The sequence below is a fragment of the Triticum urartu genome, chromosome 1A (assembly GCF_056163025.1).
Source record: "Triticum urartu cultivar PI428250 chromosome 1A, HENAU_Tu73, whole genome shotgun sequence".
Lineage (NCBI taxonomy): Eukaryota > Viridiplantae > Streptophyta > Magnoliopsida > Poales > Poaceae > Triticum > Triticum urartu.
In genome coordinates, this window is record NC_141873.1 from 262,729,836 (window position 1) to 262,751,963 (window position 22,128).

The 22,128-nt window shown below is 46.6% G+C and overlaps 1 protein-coding gene across 1 annotated transcript in view; it reads left to right on the forward strand.

The window, feature by feature from the left end:
* Positions 1 to 20,809, forward strand: part of LOC147990791 (uncharacterized) — a 42,744-nt gene extending 21,935 nt beyond the window's left edge. Inside the window, exons 2-4 of the mRNA XM_087538395.1 lie at positions 20,101 to 20,200; positions 20,285 to 20,504; positions 20,588 to 20,809. Coding sequence (XP_087394521.1) covers positions 20,101 to 20,200; positions 20,285 to 20,504; positions 20,588 to 20,809 — 542 coding nt within the window. The remainder of the gene's footprint in view (positions 1 to 20,100; positions 20,201 to 20,284; positions 20,505 to 20,587) is intronic.
* The last annotated feature ends 1,319 nt before the right edge of the window (positions 20,810 to 22,128 follow it).

Consider the following 22,128-nt stretch of genomic DNA (forward strand, 5'->3'; position numbering starts at 1 on the left):
TGGACTGAGGCATTGCTATGATCTTGTAAGCGCGTCTCTCTCTCTTGTATTGTTCTGTGCATGCCTGCGTGCTTTGCTAGGATTTTTGACCAGTAATCCCTTTGTGCAGACAATGATTTCTACTACTGGCTGCTAAATTAGATATGTAGATGTCATACATGATACTACCTCGTACCTCCGTTCCTAAATATAAGTCTTTCTAGAGATTCCACTATAGGCTACATACGGAGCAAAATGAGTGAATCTACACTCGAAAATGCATCTATATACATCTGTATGTGGTCCATACTAGAATTTCTACAAAGACATATATTTAGGGACAGGGGCAGTACATTACACAAAATTGTAGGTGGCATGTAGGAATTCCAGTGCACTACATTAGGCTCCCTTAGAGTGCCTGCTAGTCCAGCATACAGAGTCATGGCAAGTTTATGGTATGCACACAATCGTTAATTGGTGGTTTAAATATGCGCAAGGGATATGCAATGTAGTATCATGTAGAGATGTCTGAAATTAGCCATGTCAACTTGCAGATAGGGTTACACAATGAAAAAGTACAAGATGTATGTGGCAATTTCATGGAACATCGCAAAAAGGAGAGGCAGCGGTGAGCCTATACAGTGTGCCATGGTACGTCACTCCTCCATTGCAATCATCGTGATATGTTATTTGTATGCCAGTTCTATTAGCCAAGTTTCTTAGGGACAGTTATTACGAGTTATCCTAAGAAAATAAGCACATGTGAATATAAGCTCCATGTAATAAGCCAACTAGTTCTTTTCATTGCGTTTTCAGCTTATCTTTGGTATGATCAGTGGAAAGTCTATATTGCATTATTATTATTTCATTTTGCTGCCCATATGGAAATTAATTTGACTTGCAAACATCACAAATTGAACCCAGTACAGTAATTAATATGATAGGTAAATAGACCATCACTATTTGCTCAAAATGCAAATACAAAGATACCATCTACTTGGCACAATCTACTTTGGTCAATGTTTTCCATAGAGATCCCATTGCCTAATTTAAACAAAGAACGCATGACCCACATTTAAATGAAGAACAATTATTTATTGAAATTCAATGGTCCAAGTGGCTGGTTATTATCGTATAGCAGCACCACCTGAAAGCATCATATAGCAGCAGCAGCTCATAGCAACTCATCATACAGCAGCAGCAGCAGTCTGTAATTCATCATATACCAGCAGCAGCTCATAGCAATTCATCATATAACAGCAGCAGGAGCAGCTCATAGCAATTCATCATATAGCAGCAGCAGGAGCAACTTGTAGCAACTCATCATATAGCAGCAGCAGGAGCAGCTTGTAGCAACTCATCATATAGCAGCAGCAGCAGCTCATAGCAATTCATCATATAGCAGCAGGAGCATCTCATAGCAACTCATCATACAGCAGCGACAACTCATAGCAATTCATCATATAGTAGCAGCAGGAGCGGCTCATAGCAATGCATCATATAGCAGTAGCAGAAGCAGCTCATAGCAATTCATCGTATAGTGGATTGAAATAAAAATTAGGCAAAAAATCAGAGGAGATCCTCACCTTGCTGGATGAGCTCATCCTTCAACAGCACCTCAAGGCCATGGCCTGGGAGGAGGGGAGGGGGAATAAATTGCCTTCTGTTGGGGAACGATGCAGAAAACAAAAAATTTCCTACGATTTCACCAAGATCCATCTATGAGTTCATCTAGCAACGAGTGATCGGATTGCATCTACATACCTTTGTACATCACGCGCGGAAGCGTTCAAAGAACGGGGATGAGGAAGTCGTACTCGATGTGATCCAAATCACCGGAGATCCTAGCACCGAACGGACGGCACCAACGCGTTCAACACACGTACGGTCAGCGTGACGTCTCCTCCTTCTTGATCCAGCAAGGGGGAAGGAGAGGTTGATGAAGATCCAGCAGCACGATGGCGTGGTGGTGGATGCAGTAGTCACCGCAGCAGGGCTTCGCCGTTCTCTACGAAGGAGGAGGAGGTCTTGGAGGGGAGAGGGAGGCGCCAGGGGCATGGGTCGGCTGCCCTCCCTCCCCCCCTCTATATATAGGGTCCCCAGGGGGGCGCCGGCCCTGGAGATCCAATCTCCCAAGGGGGCGGCGGCCAAGGGGGGTGGAGTGCCCCCCAAGGCAAGTGGGGCGCCCCCCACCCTAGGGTTCCCAACCCTAGGCGCAGGGGGAAGGCCCAAAGGGGGGCGCACCAGCCCACTAGGGGCTAGTTCCCCTCCCACTTCAGCCCATGGGGACCTTCGGGATAGGTGGCCCCACCCGGTGGACCCCCGGGACCCTTCCAGTGGTCCCGGTACAATACCGGTAACCCCGAAGCTTGTCCCGATGGCCGAAATAGCACTTCCTATATATAATTCTTTACCTCCGGACCATTCCGGAACTCCTCGTGACGTCCGGGATCTCATCCGGGACTCCGAACAACTTTCGGGTTACTGCATATACATATCTCTACAACCCTAGCGTCACCGAACCTTAAGTGTGTAGACCCTACGGGTTCGGGAGACATGTAGACATCACCGAGATGGCTCTCCGGTCAATAACCAACAGCGGGATCTGGATACCCATGTTGGCTCCCACATGCTGCTCGATGATCTCATCGGATGAACCACGATGTCGAGGATTCAAGCAACCCCGTATACAATTCCCTTTGTCAATCGGTACGTTACTTGCCCGAGATTCGATCGTCGGTATCCCAATACCTCGTTCAATCTCATTACCGGCAAGTCACTTTACTCGTACCGTAATGCATGATCCCATGACCAGACACTTGGTCACTTTGAGCTCATTGTGATGATGCATTACCGAGTGGGCCCAGAGATACCTCTCCGTCATACGGAGTGACAAATCCCAGTCTCGATCCGTGTCAACCCAACAGACACTTTCGGAGATACCCGTAGTATACCTTTATAGTCACCCAGTTACGCTGTGACGTTTGGTACACCCAGAGCACTCATACGGTATCCGGGAGTTACACGATCTCATGGTCTAAGGAAAAGATACTTGACATTGGAAAAACTCTAGCAAACGAACTATACGATCTTGTGCTATGTTTAGGATTGGGTCTAGTCCATCACATCATTCTCCTAATGATGTGATCTCGTTATCAATGACATCCAATGTCCATAGTCAGGAAACCATGACTATCTGTTGATCAACGAGCTAGTCAACTAGAGGCTTACTAGGGACATGTTGGTGTCTATGTATTCACACATGTATTACGATTTCCGGATAACACAATTATAGCGTGAATAAAAGACAATTATCATGAACAAGGAAATATAATAATAATAATCCTTTTATTATTGCCTCTAGGGCATATTTCCAATAGTCTCCCACTTGCACTAGAGTCAATAATCTAGTTACATTGTGATGAATCGAACACCCATGGAATTCTGGTGTTGATCATGTTTTGCTCTAGGGAGAGGTTTAGTCAACGGATCTGCTACATTCAGGTCCGTATGTACTTTACAAATCTCTATGTCTCCATATTGAACACTTTCACGAATGGAGTTGAAGTGACGCTTGATATGCCTAGTCTTCCTCTGAAACCTGGGCTCCTTGGCAAGGGCAATAGCTCCAGTGTTGTCACAGAAGAGACTCATCGGGCCCGACGCATTGGGTATGACTCCTAGGTCGGTAATGAACTCCTTCACCCAAACTGCTTCGTGTGCTGCCTCCGAGGCTGCCATGTACTTCGCTTCACATGTGGATCCCGCCACAACGCTTTGCTTGCAACTGCACCAGCTTACTGCCCCACCATTCAAAATATACATGTATCCAGTTTGTGACTTAGAGTCATCGAGATCTGTGTCGAAGCTAGCGTCGACGTAACCCTTTACGACGAGCTCTTCGTCACCTCCATAAACGAGAAACATTTCCTTAGTCCTTTTCAGGTACTTCAGGATATTCTTGACCGCTGTCCAGTGTTCCTTGCCGGGATTACTTTGGTACCTACCTACCAAACTTACGGCAAGGTTTACATCAGGTCTGGTACACAGCATGGCATACATAATAGAACCTATGGCTGAGGCATAGGGGATGACACTCATCTCTTCTATATCTTCTGCCGTGGTCGGACATTGAGCTGAGCTCAATTTCATACCTTGCAACACAGGCAAGAACCCCTTCTTAGACTGATCCATATTGAACTTCTTCAATATCTTATCAAGGTATGTGCTTTGCGAAAGACCTATGAGGCGTCTTGATCTATCTCTATAGATCTTGATGCCTAATATATAAGCAGCTTCTCCAAGGTCCTTCATTGAAAAACTCTTATTCAAGTAGGACTTAATGCTGTCCAAAAGTTCTATATCATTTCCCATCAAAAGTATGTCATCTACATATAATATGAGAAATGCTACAGAGCTCCCACTCACTTTCTTGTAAATGCAGGCTTCTCCATAAGTCTGCATAAACCCAAACGCTTTGATCATCTCATCAAAGCGAATGTTCCAACTCCGAGATGCTTGCACCAGCCCATAAATGGATCGCTGGAGCTTGCATACCTTGTTAGCATTCTTAGGGTCGACAAAACCTTCCGGCTGCATCATATACAGTTCTTCCTTAAGATAACCGTTAAGGAATGCCGTTTTGACGTCCATTTGCCATATCTCATAATCATAGTATGCGGCAATTGCTAACATGATTCGGACGGACTTCAGCTTTGCTACGGGAGAGAAAGTCTCATCGTAGTCAACCCCTTGAACTTGTCGATAACCCTTAGCGACAAGTCGAGCTTTATAGATGGTAACATTACCATCCGCGTCCGTCTTCTTCTTAAAGATCCATTTGTTTTCTATCGCTCGCCGATCATCGGGCAAGTCTGTCAAAGTACACACTTTGTTTTCATACATGGATCCTATCTTGGATTGCATGGCTTCAAGCCATTTGTTGGAATCGGGGCCCGCCATCGCTTCTTCATAGTTCGAAGGTTCACCGTTATCCAACAACATGATTTCTAAGACAGGGTTGCCGTACCACTCTGGTGCGGAACGTGTCCTTGTGGACCTACGAAGTTCAGTAGCAACTTGATCTGAAGTTTCATGATCATCATCATTAACTTCCTCTCTAGTCGGTGCAGGCACCTCAGGAACATTTTCTTGAGCTACGCTGCTTACCGGTTCAAGAGGTAATACTTCATCAAGTTCCACTTTCCTCCCACTTATTTCTTTCGAGAGAAACTCTTTCTGTAGAAAGGATCCATTCTTGGCAACAAAGATCTTGCCTTCGGATCTGAGCTAGAAGGTATACCCAATAGTTTCTTTAGGGTATCCTATGAAGACGCATTTTTCCGACTTGGGTTCGAGCTTTTCAGGTTGAAGTTTCTTGACATAAGCATCGCATCCCCAAACTTTTAGAAAAGACAGCTTAGGCTTCTTCCCAAACCATAATTCATACGGTGTCGTCTCAATGGATTTCGACGGAGCCCTATTTGAAGTGAATGCGGCAGTCTCTAAAGCATAGCCCCAAAATGATAGTGGTAAATCGGTAAGAGACATCATAGATCGCACCATATCTAATAGAGTGCGATTACGATGTTCGGACACACCATTACGCTGAGGTGTTCCGGGCGGCGTGAGTTGTGAAACTATTCCACATTTTCTTAAGTGTGTACCAAATTCGTGACTCAAGTATTCTCCTCCATGATCTGATCACAAAAACTTGATTTTTCTGTCACATTGATTCTCAACCTCACTCTGAAATTCCTTGAACTTTTCAAAGGTTTCAGACTTGTGTTTCATTAAGTAGACATACCCATATCTACTCAAGTCATCAGTGAGGGTGAGAACATAACGATAGCCACCACGAGCCTCAACACTCATTGGACCGCACACATCAGTATGTATGATTTCCAATAGGTTGGTTGCTCGCTCCATTGTTCCTGAGAACGGAGTCTTGGTCATCTTACCCATGAGGCATGGTTCGCACGTGTCAAATGATTCGTAATCAAGAGACTCTAAAAGTCCATCTGCATGGAGCTTCTTCATGCGTTTGACACCTATGTGACCAAGGCGGCAGTGCCATAAGTATGTGGGACTATCATTATCAACCTTACATCTTTTGGTATTCACACTATGAATATGTGTAGCATTACGCTCGAGATTCATTAAGAATAAACCATTCACCATAGGAGCATGACCATAAAACATATCTCTCATATAAATAGAACAACCATTATTCTCGGATTTAAATGAGTAGCCATATCGAATTAAACGAGATCCTAATACAATGTTCATGCTCAAAGCTGGTACTAAATAACAATTATTGAGGTTTAAAACTAATCTCGTGGGTAAATGTAGAGTTAGCGTGCCGACGGCGATCACATCGACCTTGGAACCATTCCCGACGCGCATCGTCACCTCGTTCTTTGCCAGTCTCCGTTTATTCCGCAGCTCCTGCTTTGAGTTACAAATGTGAGCAACCGCACCGGTATCAAATACCCAGGAGCTACTACGAATACTGGTAAGGTACACATCAATTACATGTATATCACATATACCTTTTGTGTTGCCGGCCTTCTTGTCCGCTAAGTATTTGGGGCAGTTCCGCTTCCTGTGACCACTTCCCTTGCAATAAAAGCACTCAGTCTTGGGCTTGGGTCCATTCTTTGGCTTCTTCCCGGCAGCTTGCTTACCGGGCGCGGCAACTCCCTTGCCGTCCTTCTTGAAGTTCTTTTTACCCTTGCCTTTCTTGAACTTGGTGGTTTTATTGACCATCAACACTTGATGTTCCTTTTTGACTTCTACCTCTGCTGATTTCAGCACTTCCAGTGACCACTTCCCTTGCAATAAAAGCACTCAGTCTCGGGCTTGGTTCCATTCTTTGGCTTCTTCCTAGCAGCTTGCTTACCGGGCGCGGCAACTCCCTTGCCGTCCTTCTTGAAGTTCTTTTTACCCTTGCCTTTCTTGAACTTGGTGGTTTTATTGACCATCAACACTTGATGTTCCTTTTTGACTTCTACCTCTGCTGATTTCAGCATTGAAAATACCTCAGGAATGGTCTTTTCCATCCCCTGCATATTGAAGTTCATCACAAAGCTCTTGTAGCTCGGTGGAAGCGACTGAAGGATTCTGTCAATGACCGCGTCATCCGGGAGATTAACTCCCAGCTGAGTTAAGCGGTTATGTAATCATGACATAGTGAGTATGTGCTCACTGACAAACTATTTTCCTCCATCTTACAGCTGAAGAACTTGTCGGAGACTTCATATCTCTCGACCCGGGCATGAGCTTGAAAAACCATTTTCAGCTCTTCGAACATCTCATATGCTCCGTGTCTCTCAAAACGCTTTTGGAGCCCCGGTTCTAAGCTGTAAAGCATGCCGCACTGAACGAGGGAGTAGTCATCAGCACGTGTCTGCCAAGCATTCATAACGTCTTGGTTCTGTGGGATGGGTGCGTCACCTAGCGGTGCTTCTAGGACATAATCTTTCTTGGCAGCTATGAGGATGATCCTCAGCTTCCGGACCCAGTCCGTATAATTGCTGCCATCATCTTTCAGCTTGGTTTTCTCTAGGAACGCGTTGAAGTTGAGGACAACGTGGGCCATTTGATCTACAAGACATATTGTAAAGATTTTAGACTAAGTTCATGATAATTAAGTTCATCTAATCAAATTATATAATGAACTCCCACTCAGATAGACATCCCTCCAGTCATCTAAGTATAACATGATCCGAGTTAACTAGGCCATGTCCGATCATCACATCAGACGGACTAGTCAACATCGGTGAACATCTTCATGTTGATCGTATCTTCTATACGACTCATGCTCGACCTTTAGGTCTTCTGTGTTCCGAGGTCATGTCTGTACATGCTAGGCTCGTCAAGTCAACCTAAGTGTTTGCATGTGTAAATCTGTCTTACACCCGTTGTATGTGAACGTTGGAATCTATCACACCCAATCATTACGTGGTGCTTCGAAACAACGAACTGTCGCAACGGTGCACAGTTAGGGGAAACACTTTCTTGAAATTATTATGAGGGATCATCTTATTTACTACCGTCGTTCTAAGTAAACAAGATGCAAAAACATGATAAACATCACATGCAATCAAATAATAATAGTGACATGATATGGCCAATATCACATAGCTCCTTTGATCTCCATCTTGGGGCTCCATGATCATCTTGTCACCGGCATGACACCATGATCTCCATCATCATGATCTCCATCATCATGTCTCCATGAAGTTGCTCGCCAACTATTACTTCTACTACTATGGCTAACACGTTTAGCAATAAAGTAAAGTAATTTACATGGCGTTTCTCAATGACACGCAGGTCATACAAAAAATAAAGACAACTCCAATGGCTCCTGCCGGTTGTCATACTCATCGACATGCAAGTCGTGATTCCTATTACAAGAACATGATCTCATACATCACATATATATCATTCATCATTCATCACAACTTTGGCCATATCACATCACAAAGCACTTGCTGCAAAAACAAGTTAGACGTCATGTAATTGTTGTTGCAAGTTTTACGTGGCTGCAATAGGGTTCTAGCAAGAACGTTTTCTTACCTACGTAAAAGCCACAACGTGATTTGTCAACTTCTATTTACCCTTCATAAGGACCCTTTTCATCGAATCCGCTCCAACTAAAGTGGGAGAGACAGACACCCGCTAGCCACCTTATGCAACTAGTGCATGTCAGTCGGTGGAACCAGTCTCACGTAAGCGTACGTGTAAGGTCGGTCCTGGCCGCTTCATCCCACAATACCGCTGAAGCAAAATAAGACTAGTAGCGGCAAGAAAGTTGACAACATCTACGCCCACAACAAATTGTGTTCTACTCGTGCAAAGAGAACTACGCATAGACCTAGCTCATGATGCCACTGTTGGGGAACGATGCAGAAAACAAAAAATTTCCTACGGTTTCACCAAGATCCATCTATGAGTTCATCTAGCAACGAGTGATCGGATTGCATCTACATACCTTTGTAGATCACGCGCGGAAGCGTTCAAAGAACGGGGATGAGGAAGTCGTACTCGACGTGATCCAAATCACCGGAGATCCTAGCGCCGAACGGACGGCACCTCCGCGTTCAACACACGTACGGTCAGCGTGACGTCTCCTCCTTCTTGATCCAGCAAGGGGGAAGGAGAGGTTGATGAAGATTCAGCAGCACGACGGCGTGGTGGTGGATGCAGTAGTCACCGCAGCAGGGCTTCACCGTTCTCTACGGAGGAGGAGGTCTTGGAGGGGAGAGGGAGGCGCCAGGGGCATGGGTCGGCTGCCCTCCCTCCCCCCTCTATATATAGGGTCCCCAGGGGGGGCGCCGGCCCTGGAGATCCAATCTCCCAAGGGGGCGGCGGCCAAGGGGGTGGAGTACCCAACAAGGCAAGTGGGGCGCCCCCCACCCTAGGGTTCCCAACCCTAGGCGCAGGGGGAAGGCCCAAAGGGGGGCGCACCAGCCCACTAGGGGCTGGTTCCCCTACCACTTCAGCCCATGGGGCCCTCCGGGATAGGTGGCCCCACCCGGTGGTCCCCCGGGACCCTTCCAGTGGTCCCGGTACAATACCGGTGACCCCAAAACTTGTCCCGATGGCCGAAATAGCACTTCCTATATATAATTCTTTACCTCCGGACCATTCCGGAACTCCTCGTGACGTCCGGGATCTCATCCGGGACTCCGAACAACTTTCGGGTTACTGCATATACATATCTCTACAACCCTAGCGTCACCGAACCTTAAGTGTGTAGACCCTACGGGTTCGGGAGACATGTAGACATGACCGAGATGGCTCTCTGGTCAATAACCAACAGCGGGATCTGGATACCCATGTTGGCTCCCACATGCTCCTCGATGATCTCATCGGATGAACCACGATGTCGAGGATTCAAGCAACCCCGTATACAATTCCCTTTGTCAATCGGTATGTTACTTGCCCGAGATTCGATCGTCGGTATCCCAATACCTCGTTCAATCTCGTTACCGGCAAGTCACTTTACTCGTACCGTAATGCATGATCCTGTGACCAGACACTTGGTCACTTTGAGCTCATTGTGATGACGCATTACCGAGTGGGCCCAGAGATACCTCTACGTCATACGGAGTGACAAATCCGAGTCTCGATCCGTGTCAACCCAACAGACACTTTCGGAGATACCCGTAGTATACCTTTATAGTCACCCAGTTACGCTGTGACATTTGGTACACCCAGAGCACTCATACGGTATCCGGGAGTTACACGATCTCATGGTCTAAGGAAAAGATACTTGACATTGGAAAAACTCTAGCAAACGAACTATACAATCTTGTGCTATGTTTAGGATTGGGTCTAGTCCATCACATCATTCTCCTAATGATGTGATCTCGTTATCAATGACATCCAATGTCCATAGTCAGGAAACCATGACTATCTGTTGATCAACGAGCTAGTCAACTAGAGGCTTACTAGGGACATGTTGGTGTCTATGTATTCACACATGTATTACGATTTCCGGATAACACAATTATAGCATGAATAAAAGACAATTATCATGAACAAGGAAATATAATAATAATCCTTTTATTATTGCCTCTAGGGCATATTTCCAACACCTTCTGCCGCAGTGTGGCATCACCCTTAGTTGTGCAGTGCCCGCCGGAGTAGTGCATTGGACGAACCATAGTGGAGCAGCTGCTGGAGACCATGAGAATGAGGGGCGGCGCCAGAGGGAGGAGAAGCCAGGGAGATTTGCCCCTACCCGCCAGCCATGTAGCCTAGCTGGACATAGCATCGTCGAGGACAAGGCCAGATGGGACCAGTGGCGATGGCTCGCTGGAGGAACCCTAGTGCTGCAAGCAGGGGATCGAGGTAGAGGGAAAGGGGAGAGGAGATGCAAGCGGGCAGGGCAATGAATGCTTGCGTGTTTGTTTTTACTTGAGGGTCAGGTGTGACACGGGTGTCAGAAGTTGTGTTTTGAGTGTAATATAGGCAGATAATAGAGTCATTTCACTATTCCCCTTCCCTTCAATTTTTAGTGAGGTTCTACCCGAAACACCCCCCTCCAAAGCGAAATTAGTTAAGCCTAAGCCCATAACTCAAAAATGACTTCTTTACATCTTTTATGGCTTATTTTGACAATATGCCCTGAAAAGGCGAAATCGAACTGGCCCTTAACCTGCAATTCAATTGTGTGTGCAATGATGAATCACTCCTGCCTACTATGTGTACATTTAGGCATCATCATACATGGCATAACCTAATACATGTGCATTCCATTGTAGAATCTGGAATATGCAATGTTTATGTTAGTTCATAAGTTGCACATGATGTTTAAATGCCCTTAAATCTGGTCAGTCAAGTGATGGTCTTTAAGCCTCCTTCTTTGCTTCTTTTCTTGATATGTAAGATTTGCTCACACATTTGTTCAATTGCTTGTTTGCATCAGCCAGCCATACTAGGACTGTTTGCTTTGATTACTTGTTGTTCTTCACATAACACTCTAATAGAGCTTGTCAACGATTTAAACACTAAGGGCTGCTGTAGTGGGGCCTTGTCTAACTCATAGGTGACATAAAGGTTTGGTTGTACACTACAGTAGGCTCTCCAAGAGTACCTGGAGATCCAGTTCGAAGGTATGCCTAGTTTTTACATAGTGCAAACATAGTAAATGCTCATTTCATTGTGTGCAAGTGCAAGAGATGCGACATGTTTCATTATGTGGTGTTGTTTTGTTATAATCTCATTCTTTTGTGTTCACAGACTGGAAAGTATGCATATTTATCTTCCAAGGAGACAAGTAACTAGTTTGTGTCACCTTGCAGAGGGGGTGCAATGAAGATAAGATTGAGGATTTCCAAGTACAAGATGTTAGGAAGGAGCCTTGCAAGAGAAGTAGGAGCTGCGCTGAGCCTCTTCAACCTGCTAAGGTAAGTCACTGTATGCAACTCAACAGTTCAATTCCTTGTTTATTTCAGGCATAGTTAATTTTCTCTTTTCAATTGCTTTATTTGTCCTCAGTTAATGAGATGCCCAAATAATCATGCCTGATGTTCGGTACTTGTATCACTGTTAGTTGACATAATTAAAGGCCTTACCATTTAATTACTCTGCCGAAGTGTGCCTGAAGCTTTGAAGTCTATTAACCAACTATTATTGCATGAGGCTCACAATCTAGTTTATACTACGCTAATGATTGCATAGTTTTGCCTGCTGTAGTATGTTTGTATGAAACCCTCTGCTGTTCATTATGCTCCCTAAGACTTTAATTGAGGCACATAATGGCCAACTTCTTTCTTACTTATACGCAATGTGCTGTCTAAATTTGTAACTTGTCTGTGTTTTCGATTGGGCCCCAACATCATGCTCCTCTGGTGAGCTAAGAGGGATTTCTGTATGCAGTCTGCACAGACTATCTTTTTTATAATTTTTAAAATATCACCTGCTTATTCTTCATGACGTTTAACATTTTTTTTGAAAGTGACGTGTAACATTATTGTTAGTCCTGTTTTGCCATGTAGTACAAAATACTGTCTTGTTCGCTTCACTGTTGTAACTATATTTTTGCCCTAGTCATGTGTACTTACAGAAACACTTCAGGATGAAGTGACAGCAACACAGAGATCTGCGAGCAGTGTGGCATGGCCGTTACCGAATGATTATGGATTGGAATTGGAATGTGCTGATGTTCTCGAGCATCAACTAGAGGTGGCAAGACAACATGTACATGATTGTCAATGTATAATCAACAAGTTGAGACTGGACATGCAGGTATTAGATGCAGGAGTCAAAAAAATGAAACAAGACACTGAGGTAACCATGAAGGAATTGGAGATTTTGCAGACTGAAATTTGTGCTATCTGAATCCGGCCAATCCTATTTTCTGAAGAGATTATAGTTCAAATGGAGTTAAGTTAATGTGCGTCCATGATGTATGAGATGTATTTGCCCAGAGGGTATAACCGGCTGTAATTTCTTTATTGTATAGTGTAGGATTATTCTACCTTTCTATGCCTTGATCTCTTTGTTGTAATAGTGTAGGCTTTTTAGAGGTGATAGTATTGAGTAGGATAATTCTTTGAATATGCTATATCGTTCAAATGGGGGCCAATTCGCCCGACCATGGCCCTTCTACGTCTCGTAGGATCCATCGGCCTTCTACGTCTCGTAGGATCCATGGGCCTTCTACGTCTCGTAGGATCCATGGGCCTTCTACGTCTCGTAGGATCCATGGGCCTTGTATGTCTCGTAGGATCCATAGGCCGCCGGCTCATTTATGGGTCTTGTACGGGCCTTTAATGGGCCGTAGGCGGGCCTTTAACGGAAATCGTATGTTTTATGGGCTGACCATAACGGGCCGTTAATAGGCCGTATTTGGTGATGCTATGAAAATGGCCCAACAGACTAACGGTCCACAAACGGGCCGACTGTAACGACGGGCTGAATTTGGCTCACAAACAGAAAATGACAGTAGTGGGCCGTAAGTAACCGAATGCTGCAAATGAGCCCAAGAATAAATGGGCCCTCAGAAGGCCGAAAGTTAACTTGGGCTGGAAACGGCCCAACGGAATAACGGGCTGTTAATGGGTATAAAGTGATACACTGTTCATTATGGGCCAGTTTCACCACGGGCCGTTAATGGGTGTAAAGTAATACACTGTTCATTACGGACCAGTTTCAGCACGGGCCGCTAATGGGCCAAGAGTTACAAAGGGCCTCATATGGGCCGAAAGACGTCATGGGCTATACATGGGCCAGAAGTGAAAACTGCCTGGAATCATATTGGACGGCCGAGATGACGCTACTGGGCCTAATTCGGAAAGGGCGTAACGGGCCTTGGGTTAGCGGGCTGTAAATGGGCTATATGCGAATATGCCGTTAACAGGCTTTCCATGGGCCAACCCGCCAGCTTTTGACCAAGTCAAATGGGCCGGCCTTTTCACAGGAATGGGCCACTGTTGGGTCGTGCCACGTGTCGACGTATCATAGGCGCCTTATGTCCAGTGAGTGGATGACATCTGTCCCAATGATGAGCCGACACGTGTTTCCTCTAGCCAATGATGATTTTACACGTGGAAAATCCCCATTGGTTGGGGCTATTAACGGGTTATCGGATCCAAAACCCAACCCGATAGCTTAACGGCGCTCCATTACGGTTGATGCCACGTGTCGGTCACCCTTGATGAAAGCACTTCCGTGACGCGCGATTTATTGTCATGGAAGTGGACACTTCCGTGATGATAATTTTGGTAATGTTATGGAACACTTCTACGACAGCACAGGTATGACTATCGTGATTCTGTCATAAATTTGTCATGGATGTACATGCATGACAAAAAAGCGACCTACTGTGACAAACACGTATCATCCCGGAAGTGTATTTTTTTATAGTGCAACTAGGCATATTAACGGGCTATGGAGATGCCCATCACACTACTGGAATCAGCTACTTTGCCATCTGCCAGCTCTTTGCCGTCAGCTAGCGGACGGCAAAGAAGCTCTTTGCCATCAGCTACCCGAAAGCAGGCGGCAAAGAACTGGCTGATGGCAAAGAAAGCCTTTGCCATCAGCCAGCTCTTTGCCGTCCGCTAGCTGACGACAAAGAGGGAGGGGGGGCCCACTGAGGAGCTGGTTAAAAAATACTTAACGTCCCCCCGCTTTGCCGTCCGCCGCAGATGGCAAATATGAAGAAAAGCGGACGACAAAGGAGGGCGGACGGCAAAGGCTACCCTAACTAGCTAACCTAACTAACGGCCGAGCCCCCTCCCCCGCCCGTTACTCATCTCTCTCCCTCGACCTCCTCCGCCCCCGCCCCCGCCGCCCCCGCCCCGACCGCCCGGCGCCGCCCTCGCCGCACCCGCCACCGCCCATCGCCGTCCGGTGCCGCCGCCGCTCCCACCCCCTCCCCCACCCGCCACCGCCCCCACCGTCCCGCCGCCTGGCGCTGCCCCCGCTCCTCCCGCCCGGCGCCGCCCCCGCCCCCTCCGCCCGGCCATCCCACTGCCCCGGAGCCCCGCCGCCCCCCCCCCCACCCACCCACCACCCCGACGCCAGCGTCGCCCCCTGCTCCGGTTAGTTTTTTTTGTCTGTTTTTCTTTTTTTGCTGTTTAATTCTTGTTTAATTGTTAGTGTTAGTGTTAGTGTTAGATTTAGTGTTAGAAAATAAGAAAATTTAGTGTTAGTGTTAGAAAAAAGAATATGTAGAAGAAAAGAAGAAGTGGAAAAAAGATGAAAAAGAAGAAAAGAAAAGAAGTAGAAAAAAGATGAAAAAGAAGAAGAAGAAAAGAAGTAGAAGAAGTAGAAGAAGTAGAAGAAGAAGAATAGAAGAAAAGAAAAGAAGTAAAAGAAGTAGAAAAAAGATGAAAAAAGAAGAAGAAGAAGAAGAAGAAGAAGAAGAAGAAGAAGAAGAAGAAAGGAAAGAAGAAGAAGAAGAAGAAGAAGAAGAAGAAGAAGAAGAAAGGAAAGAAGAAGAAAAAAGAAGAAGAAGAGAAGGAAAGAAGAAGAAGGATAGAAGGAAACACCCCGACCATTGACCCCGACACCCCGACCCCGACACCACACCCCGACACCTGACCCCGACACTCTGACCCCGACACCCCGACCCCGACACCACACCCCGACACACAGACCACGACACCACACCCCGACACACAGACCACGACACCACACCCCGACACCCCGACCCCGACACGACACCCTAACCCCGAAACAGCATCCCGACACCGACATGACACCCCGACCCCCTGAACCTCCCGAAAAGGTGCTCTTTGGCCTTCTAGAGGCCGACGGGGTTATATATTTGTGAATTATTAGTTAGGTCATATATTTTTCAATTTTGTTATGAAAAACATCATATATAATTGTGTTGATCGGGTAGATTTAAATGTGCAGTTGTTTCATCGCTGCGAGGTTTGGTGTTCGACGACTGCGCCGTGCGTTTAACGAGCTCTGCCCCTTTGTGCGTGGGTGAGCACAAATGACATGTCCTTCTCCCCCATTAATTATTTGCACAAATGACATGAAATTTGGTAGCTAGCTATATATGTGTCTTGAATCATCAGTATGCGTAACCAATATGTGTCTCCCGTTCGAAAGCGTCATAGTTATAAATATGCATGCATTTGCATATTTATAACCTTGATTCTTTTGAATTGTCCAACGCTATCCACGGACAGCCCAAGTATGTGTATATTGGGTTCGTTTTCCCATATGCTTTGCTCCGGATCCGACGCATAAATTTCGTCAGTGCCTCCCCTGTTGTTCTCCGGGTACACATCCTCTCTATTTATTGCAGAGACGTGTATCAGGAGAACAGTGGGGAGGTGCTGCCGAAATTTTGCGTCGGATCCGGAGCATAGCATATGGGAAAATGAACCCAATCTACACATACTCGGGTGGGATTAGGACCTATCATTACCTATTAGAGTGTAGGTTGCATGGACGTAATAAAATTGACAAAGTAGATCAACTGATGAATATATACATGGTGAATTACATATATAATTGTTGTGTGTCCAGTAGCTCTGAAAGTCAAGATGAGTGACCGTGCTTGGATGTATACCGGTCACACTGGTCAGAACAAATGGAGCGCTGAATGGTTCACAAAAACCAAGGGGTTTGTGCAAGCCGCATTTGCAAATGGCCAGAGGAAAACTTGGTGCCCCTGTTTCCAATGCGGCAATTGGGAAAAGAGGACAGAGGCAGAAATGGGTAAACACCTGCAGAAGAATGGTTTTATGCCCGATTATACGGTGTGGACATTTCATGGTGAGTCTGCCCAACGTGACGGCAGCCCAATACAGTTGTTTGGTATGATCCGAGGCATCCTCGAGTCGGCATCAGCATCGATGGGTTTAGTGTGTTTGGTATGACGGCAGCCCAATACAGTTGTTGGCCCGTATTTGTCTTTCCACTCAATCTCCCCCCCCCCCCCGGACAGATTATGCAAAGAAAGAACATTTTCCTGACGTTGATAATTCCAGGACCCAACTATCCGGGGAAAAATATGAATGTGTACATGCAGCCGCTTAAGGACGAATTGCAAGAAGCCTGGGATAATGGGTTCAAGACATACGACGCCTTTAGCAAACGGAACTTCATAATGCGTGTCTGGTACATGTACTCGACGCATGACTTGCCGGCGTATGCGCTATTCGTTGGCTGGTGTGTGCATGGAAGGTTCCCGTGCCCCACATGCCAGGGAGCTCTTGAGTTTCGTTGGCTTCAGGCCGGTCGCAAGTTTTCTTGCTTCGACATGCATAGACAGTTCCTGGATCCTTGCCATAAGTTCAGGAAAGACAAGAAGAACTTCATCAGGGGTAGAGTTGTCAAAAACTCTGCACCACCTGCATTGACAGGCCAACAGACCCTGGATCAATTAAACGCTCTCGAGCCAGATCCACAACGTCCAGGGTACTTTAAGGGGTATATTACTAAGCACGCGTGGACTCACAAAACATGCTTATGGGATCTGCCTTACTTCAAAGACCTCCTTTGCCCACACAACATCGACGTGATGCACACTGAGAAGAATATCGCCGAGGCACTTTTTGGTACATTGTTCGGCATAGATGGGAAGTCAAAGGATAATACTAAGGCTAGAGTCGATCTGGAGGCGCTATGTGATAGGCCGTTACAAAACATGAAAGAACCGAAAGGAAAGCATAACTAGACGAAGCCAAAGGCATGGTTCAATCTTGGAAGGCCAGCTATGAGGGAAATTCTCTTGTGGGTGCAACAGCAGTTGATGTTCCCCGATGGGTATGCAGCGAATCTAAAGAGGGGAGCGAATCTTGATAAACTGAAGATATTTGGTCTCAAGAGTCATGATTGGCACATATGGATTGAGCGGGTAATGCCGGTGATGTTGCGTGGCTTCATCCCTGAGGATGAATGGCTAGTACTGGCAGAACTCAGCTATTTCTTCCGTGTTCTTTGTGCGAAAGAACTATCGCCTGGCGTGCTAGAAGAAATGGAAGAGTTGGCGCCGGAGTTGATCTGCAAGTTAGAGAAGATCTTTACACCGGGCTTCTTTAATCCAATGCAGCATTTGATTTTGCATCTCCCGACCGAGGCAAGATTGGGGGGGGGCGTGCAAAATCGTTGGTGCTACCCAACTGAGAGGATGCAGAAGACGCTTCGAGAAAAATGTAAAAATAAACGTAGAATTGAAGCATCGATGGCTGAGGCATTCATCACAGAGGAGGCGGCAAACTTCGTAATAGCGCACTACGAAGCCAAAAATCGTCATTTGCATAATCCGAAGCCTCGGTACAATGCTGACGAGCCTAAAAAGGGTGGATCCAACCTCAGCCTATTCAAAGGGAATCTCGCACCAGCTAGTGTTTCACATCCAGTATCTTTGGATAACGAAGAATGGCGGACCATTTCGTTGTATATCTTCAACAACCTGATAGAAGTGCGGCCGTACATCGAGTAAGTTCTCGGTACATTGTTTCGCAACTTCTATTTCCTTTGAACTACTCTTATTCCTGGATATGTCATACAGTCGATACGTCGCCATATTCTCGTATGGAGCGGAGATCCAAAAGGATTCCGTCGAAGAGTATGAGCTTCTCGCAAAGCAAGGAGGTGGCTATCCCGGTTTCATCTCTTGGTTCAAACAAACGGTAATTTCTATTAGACAATTTCATTTCATTCGCTAATTTGTGCATAATGCAACAATCCTTTCATATTAAACTTGTAGGCTAATTCAGAGTCTATGGACGCCAAATTGAGACAAGTCGCTAATGGTTTTGACTATAAGGTCTGTTCATTTGACAAGTACGACATCAACGGGTATCGCTTTCGTGCCTATGGCAAAGATCTATCTATGGCCGACCGAAAGTCTACAAATTGTTGTGTATCTGCTATCGGCGAAGGAGGTACCGAGTATTATGGGAGAGTTGAAGCAATTTATGAACTTCTGTTCTATGGTGAAAACCCACCGAATGTCGTAGTCTTCAAATGTTATTGGTTTCAGCCGAAGGAGACTAGAAGGACTCATGAACATATAGGGCTAGTTGAAATCAACCAAAGCACTCATTTAGATGTTCCTGATGTCTATATTATGGCTCAACAGGCGACCCAAGTATTCTATCTACCGTGGGCCTGCCAAACTAATCCAAATCTGAAAGGTTGGGATGTCGTTTATGAAGTGCCGCCACGTGCTAGACTTTCTCCCCCAAAGGAAGAGGATTATGAACCTCACATTAACCCAGACACATATGAAGGAGAATTCTTCCAAGAGACACGTCTTTCCAAAAAGCGTTTCAAGAACCGCTATACTTCACCCCAAAACATTGAAGTAGACAGCGACAATGAATCCGACATCACCCCAGAGGAGGAACAAGAAGAGCCGGAACAAGAAGAGGTTACTGCTGCGGATGACCTGTCAATGCTTGACCGATTACGTCAAGGTGGCCTTGCACATGTTGATGCCAATGAACCCTATGATCCCATCATTGATTATAGTGATGATGATGATTATGCATTTATTGATGATACTGATCAAGATTATTAGTAGTGTCAGGTATTCAATTTTTTTATGTTGTACTTGATGATGATACACTTAAGTGATATACATATTATTATTCATGTCGGTACTTTTTTTATGTTGTACTAATTTCGTTTATTCTTTGTCATGGCAGGTGTTGAAAGATGGTGGGCGCTGGTCGGGAGCGCGCCGAGGCCCCTTCTTCGTCGGCGCGTGGTGCGAGGTCTTCCATTCCACACGCACCTCTCCGCCGAGAGTTGCTGGATAGTATGGCGACACCGCCGGGCCCTTCTTCGTTGACCGCGGTGCCCAGCAGGGGACGAGGTAAGAAGAAGAGAGGAGGTGGAGCACGTGGTCGCGGGAGAGGAGGTAGGGTGACTCTTACAGCGCCTTCCTCGCCACCGCCCCCAGCTGTTTCACCCGAGCACGTGACTGCTAGGGTGGACTCGTCTGAGGAGGAGGCTGCACGGACTCTGGTCCACGAGTCTTCGGCCCACGAGCCTCGGGTCGACGGGCCTTCGGCCCACGAGACCCCGGAGGAGCACACGTCTGGATGGGGTACCTGGTCGGGTCAGCCTGAGCATGGCGGGGAGCCGACTGGCCATGCTGATGATGGCGGGGAGCCGACTGATGAGGAGGGGGAGGAGGGGGCAACGTCTACCAGCGTGGTGCTACACGGCTCCCGTCCGTGCCGGTGACCCGCGAGCAGAGGTGGTTGATTTTCCCTGATGGGGAGAGGTACGTAAGTGCATTTAATATTTTTGTACCTTCTGCATTCACGTTTCTTCAAATAACTAATGTGTTGGCCTTGTCATGCTACAGGGGTTGGGACCACCATCATAGTGTCCGCCGGCCCAACTCCGTCCTTGGAGTTCTTTGCCGGCAAAACTTCCCGGGGTTTGTCACGTTGCCTGGTGAGGGTCGGCTTCCAGAGCTTGGATTGAGCTGGGAGCACTACGTGGCTGCCCCGGCCCCGCCGGATGAGATTATCGACGGTGTCGTGTGCGACACGAGGGCAGACATGGTGATCAGAAAGTTCTGGGTAATTTCTCCTTTACACATTTAAAAATCTTCAACTAGCTAGTTATTAATTGTACTAATCAATATTGTCTCATTTGATTGCAGACATTCTACAGGTGTGAGGAGGGATACGAGGAGGACGCGGCACATGTTATCGAGAACGTCTGCAAGCGCCTACTCCAGAACTTACGGCACGAGGCTCGGGTGCAGGCTGTTCGAGACTACTACGCCTTGCGTGGTATCAAGAAGACCAAGCCGGCGTGCCGCGATAAGTTCCTGAGTAAGGAGCAGTACATGAAGGTAATTCTTAAGGCCTTCTCTACTTAAGTTCCTTCATTTAGTAATTCTTAGCCGTAGCGCTCAAGTTTCTATTTGCTAACTTAGGCGCCTCCGAGATGGTGTGCGGATCGGATGGATTGTTGGGAGGTGTTGGTCGATGAGTGGTGCTCAAAACAATGGCTAGCCCTCCACAACGAGGCCAAGGACAAATGTGCCCAAATGGAAGGTGTGCCACACCATCAAGGCAGCTCCAACTTATATCAGTTCGGGCGCAACTGGGTATGTGGTTTGCTTCATGATTCATGCAATTCATTCATCATGCTAGCTTGAGACCTTTAATTACTAATTTTCATTGTTTCTCTCTTTGAGGCACGCTACAATAAGGCGGATAAGGTGCCAGAGGTGTACGACCTGTATGCCATGGCCCACACTGCCTCTTTCAAGAAAGTCAAGGCTTTCTCTCAGTCTGACCTCGATGATGCAAACAACTTCACCAACATCTCCTCCCACAACAAGCTCGTGAGATATAGAGATGAGGGGAAGGTGAGGAAAGGGGAGGACTTTAACCCGAGCCAGGGTCCCATTGATCCAGAGCTGGTGATGATATCTGGTGGCGGGAGGTCCCATGGCTCCATAGCCATTGGAGATGGACTTATCCGTTGTCCTAGCACTCTCCCGGAGATCAAGGCGCGCCAGTCGAGCTCCGCTCCTGAGATAAGGCCTCGTGAACGGCCAGTGCAACTCGCCATCAAGGTTAGTGATACGTACTCAGTTATCTTTCTCCATTACATTGTGTGCGCTTCCATCAATGATTACAAATGGTCATGTGAGTGGTGTTGCAGGCTGCTATACAGAGTGAGAGATAGAACGGAGAAACTTCTGGCGGAGGCGGCGGAGAGGCAGCGGGAGTTGGAGGAGAGGACGACAAAGATGATGGAGGAGGAGAGGGCACGGAATGACATGCAGGCAAGGGCCATGTACGAGCTCCTTGTGGTAAGTTTCTTCTGCAGATTAGCCAAAACATTCATGTAGTGTTTGTCTCATTACTAACTAGTATGACTGAGTCGTCAAAACCAAATGTGCAGTCTGTGTGCGAGAAGACAGGTCAGACCGCTCCGCCGATGCCAGTGATTGCCCCTGGGACCACGGTGAGTTTTATTTGAATGGACATTACTTGCTAGTCTTAACATTTGAGTGTCATCATGCTAACAAGACATTGGAAATGATCTTTGGTGCAGCGTAACTCCAGACAAGCATCGCACGATCCTTCTCCAGCTACCGACACGAGCCACCCCGCTCCTACACCTCCTAGATCTTGGTAAGTTTATCTAGTGTTTTGCTTAACACATGCATAAAGACCTAAACTT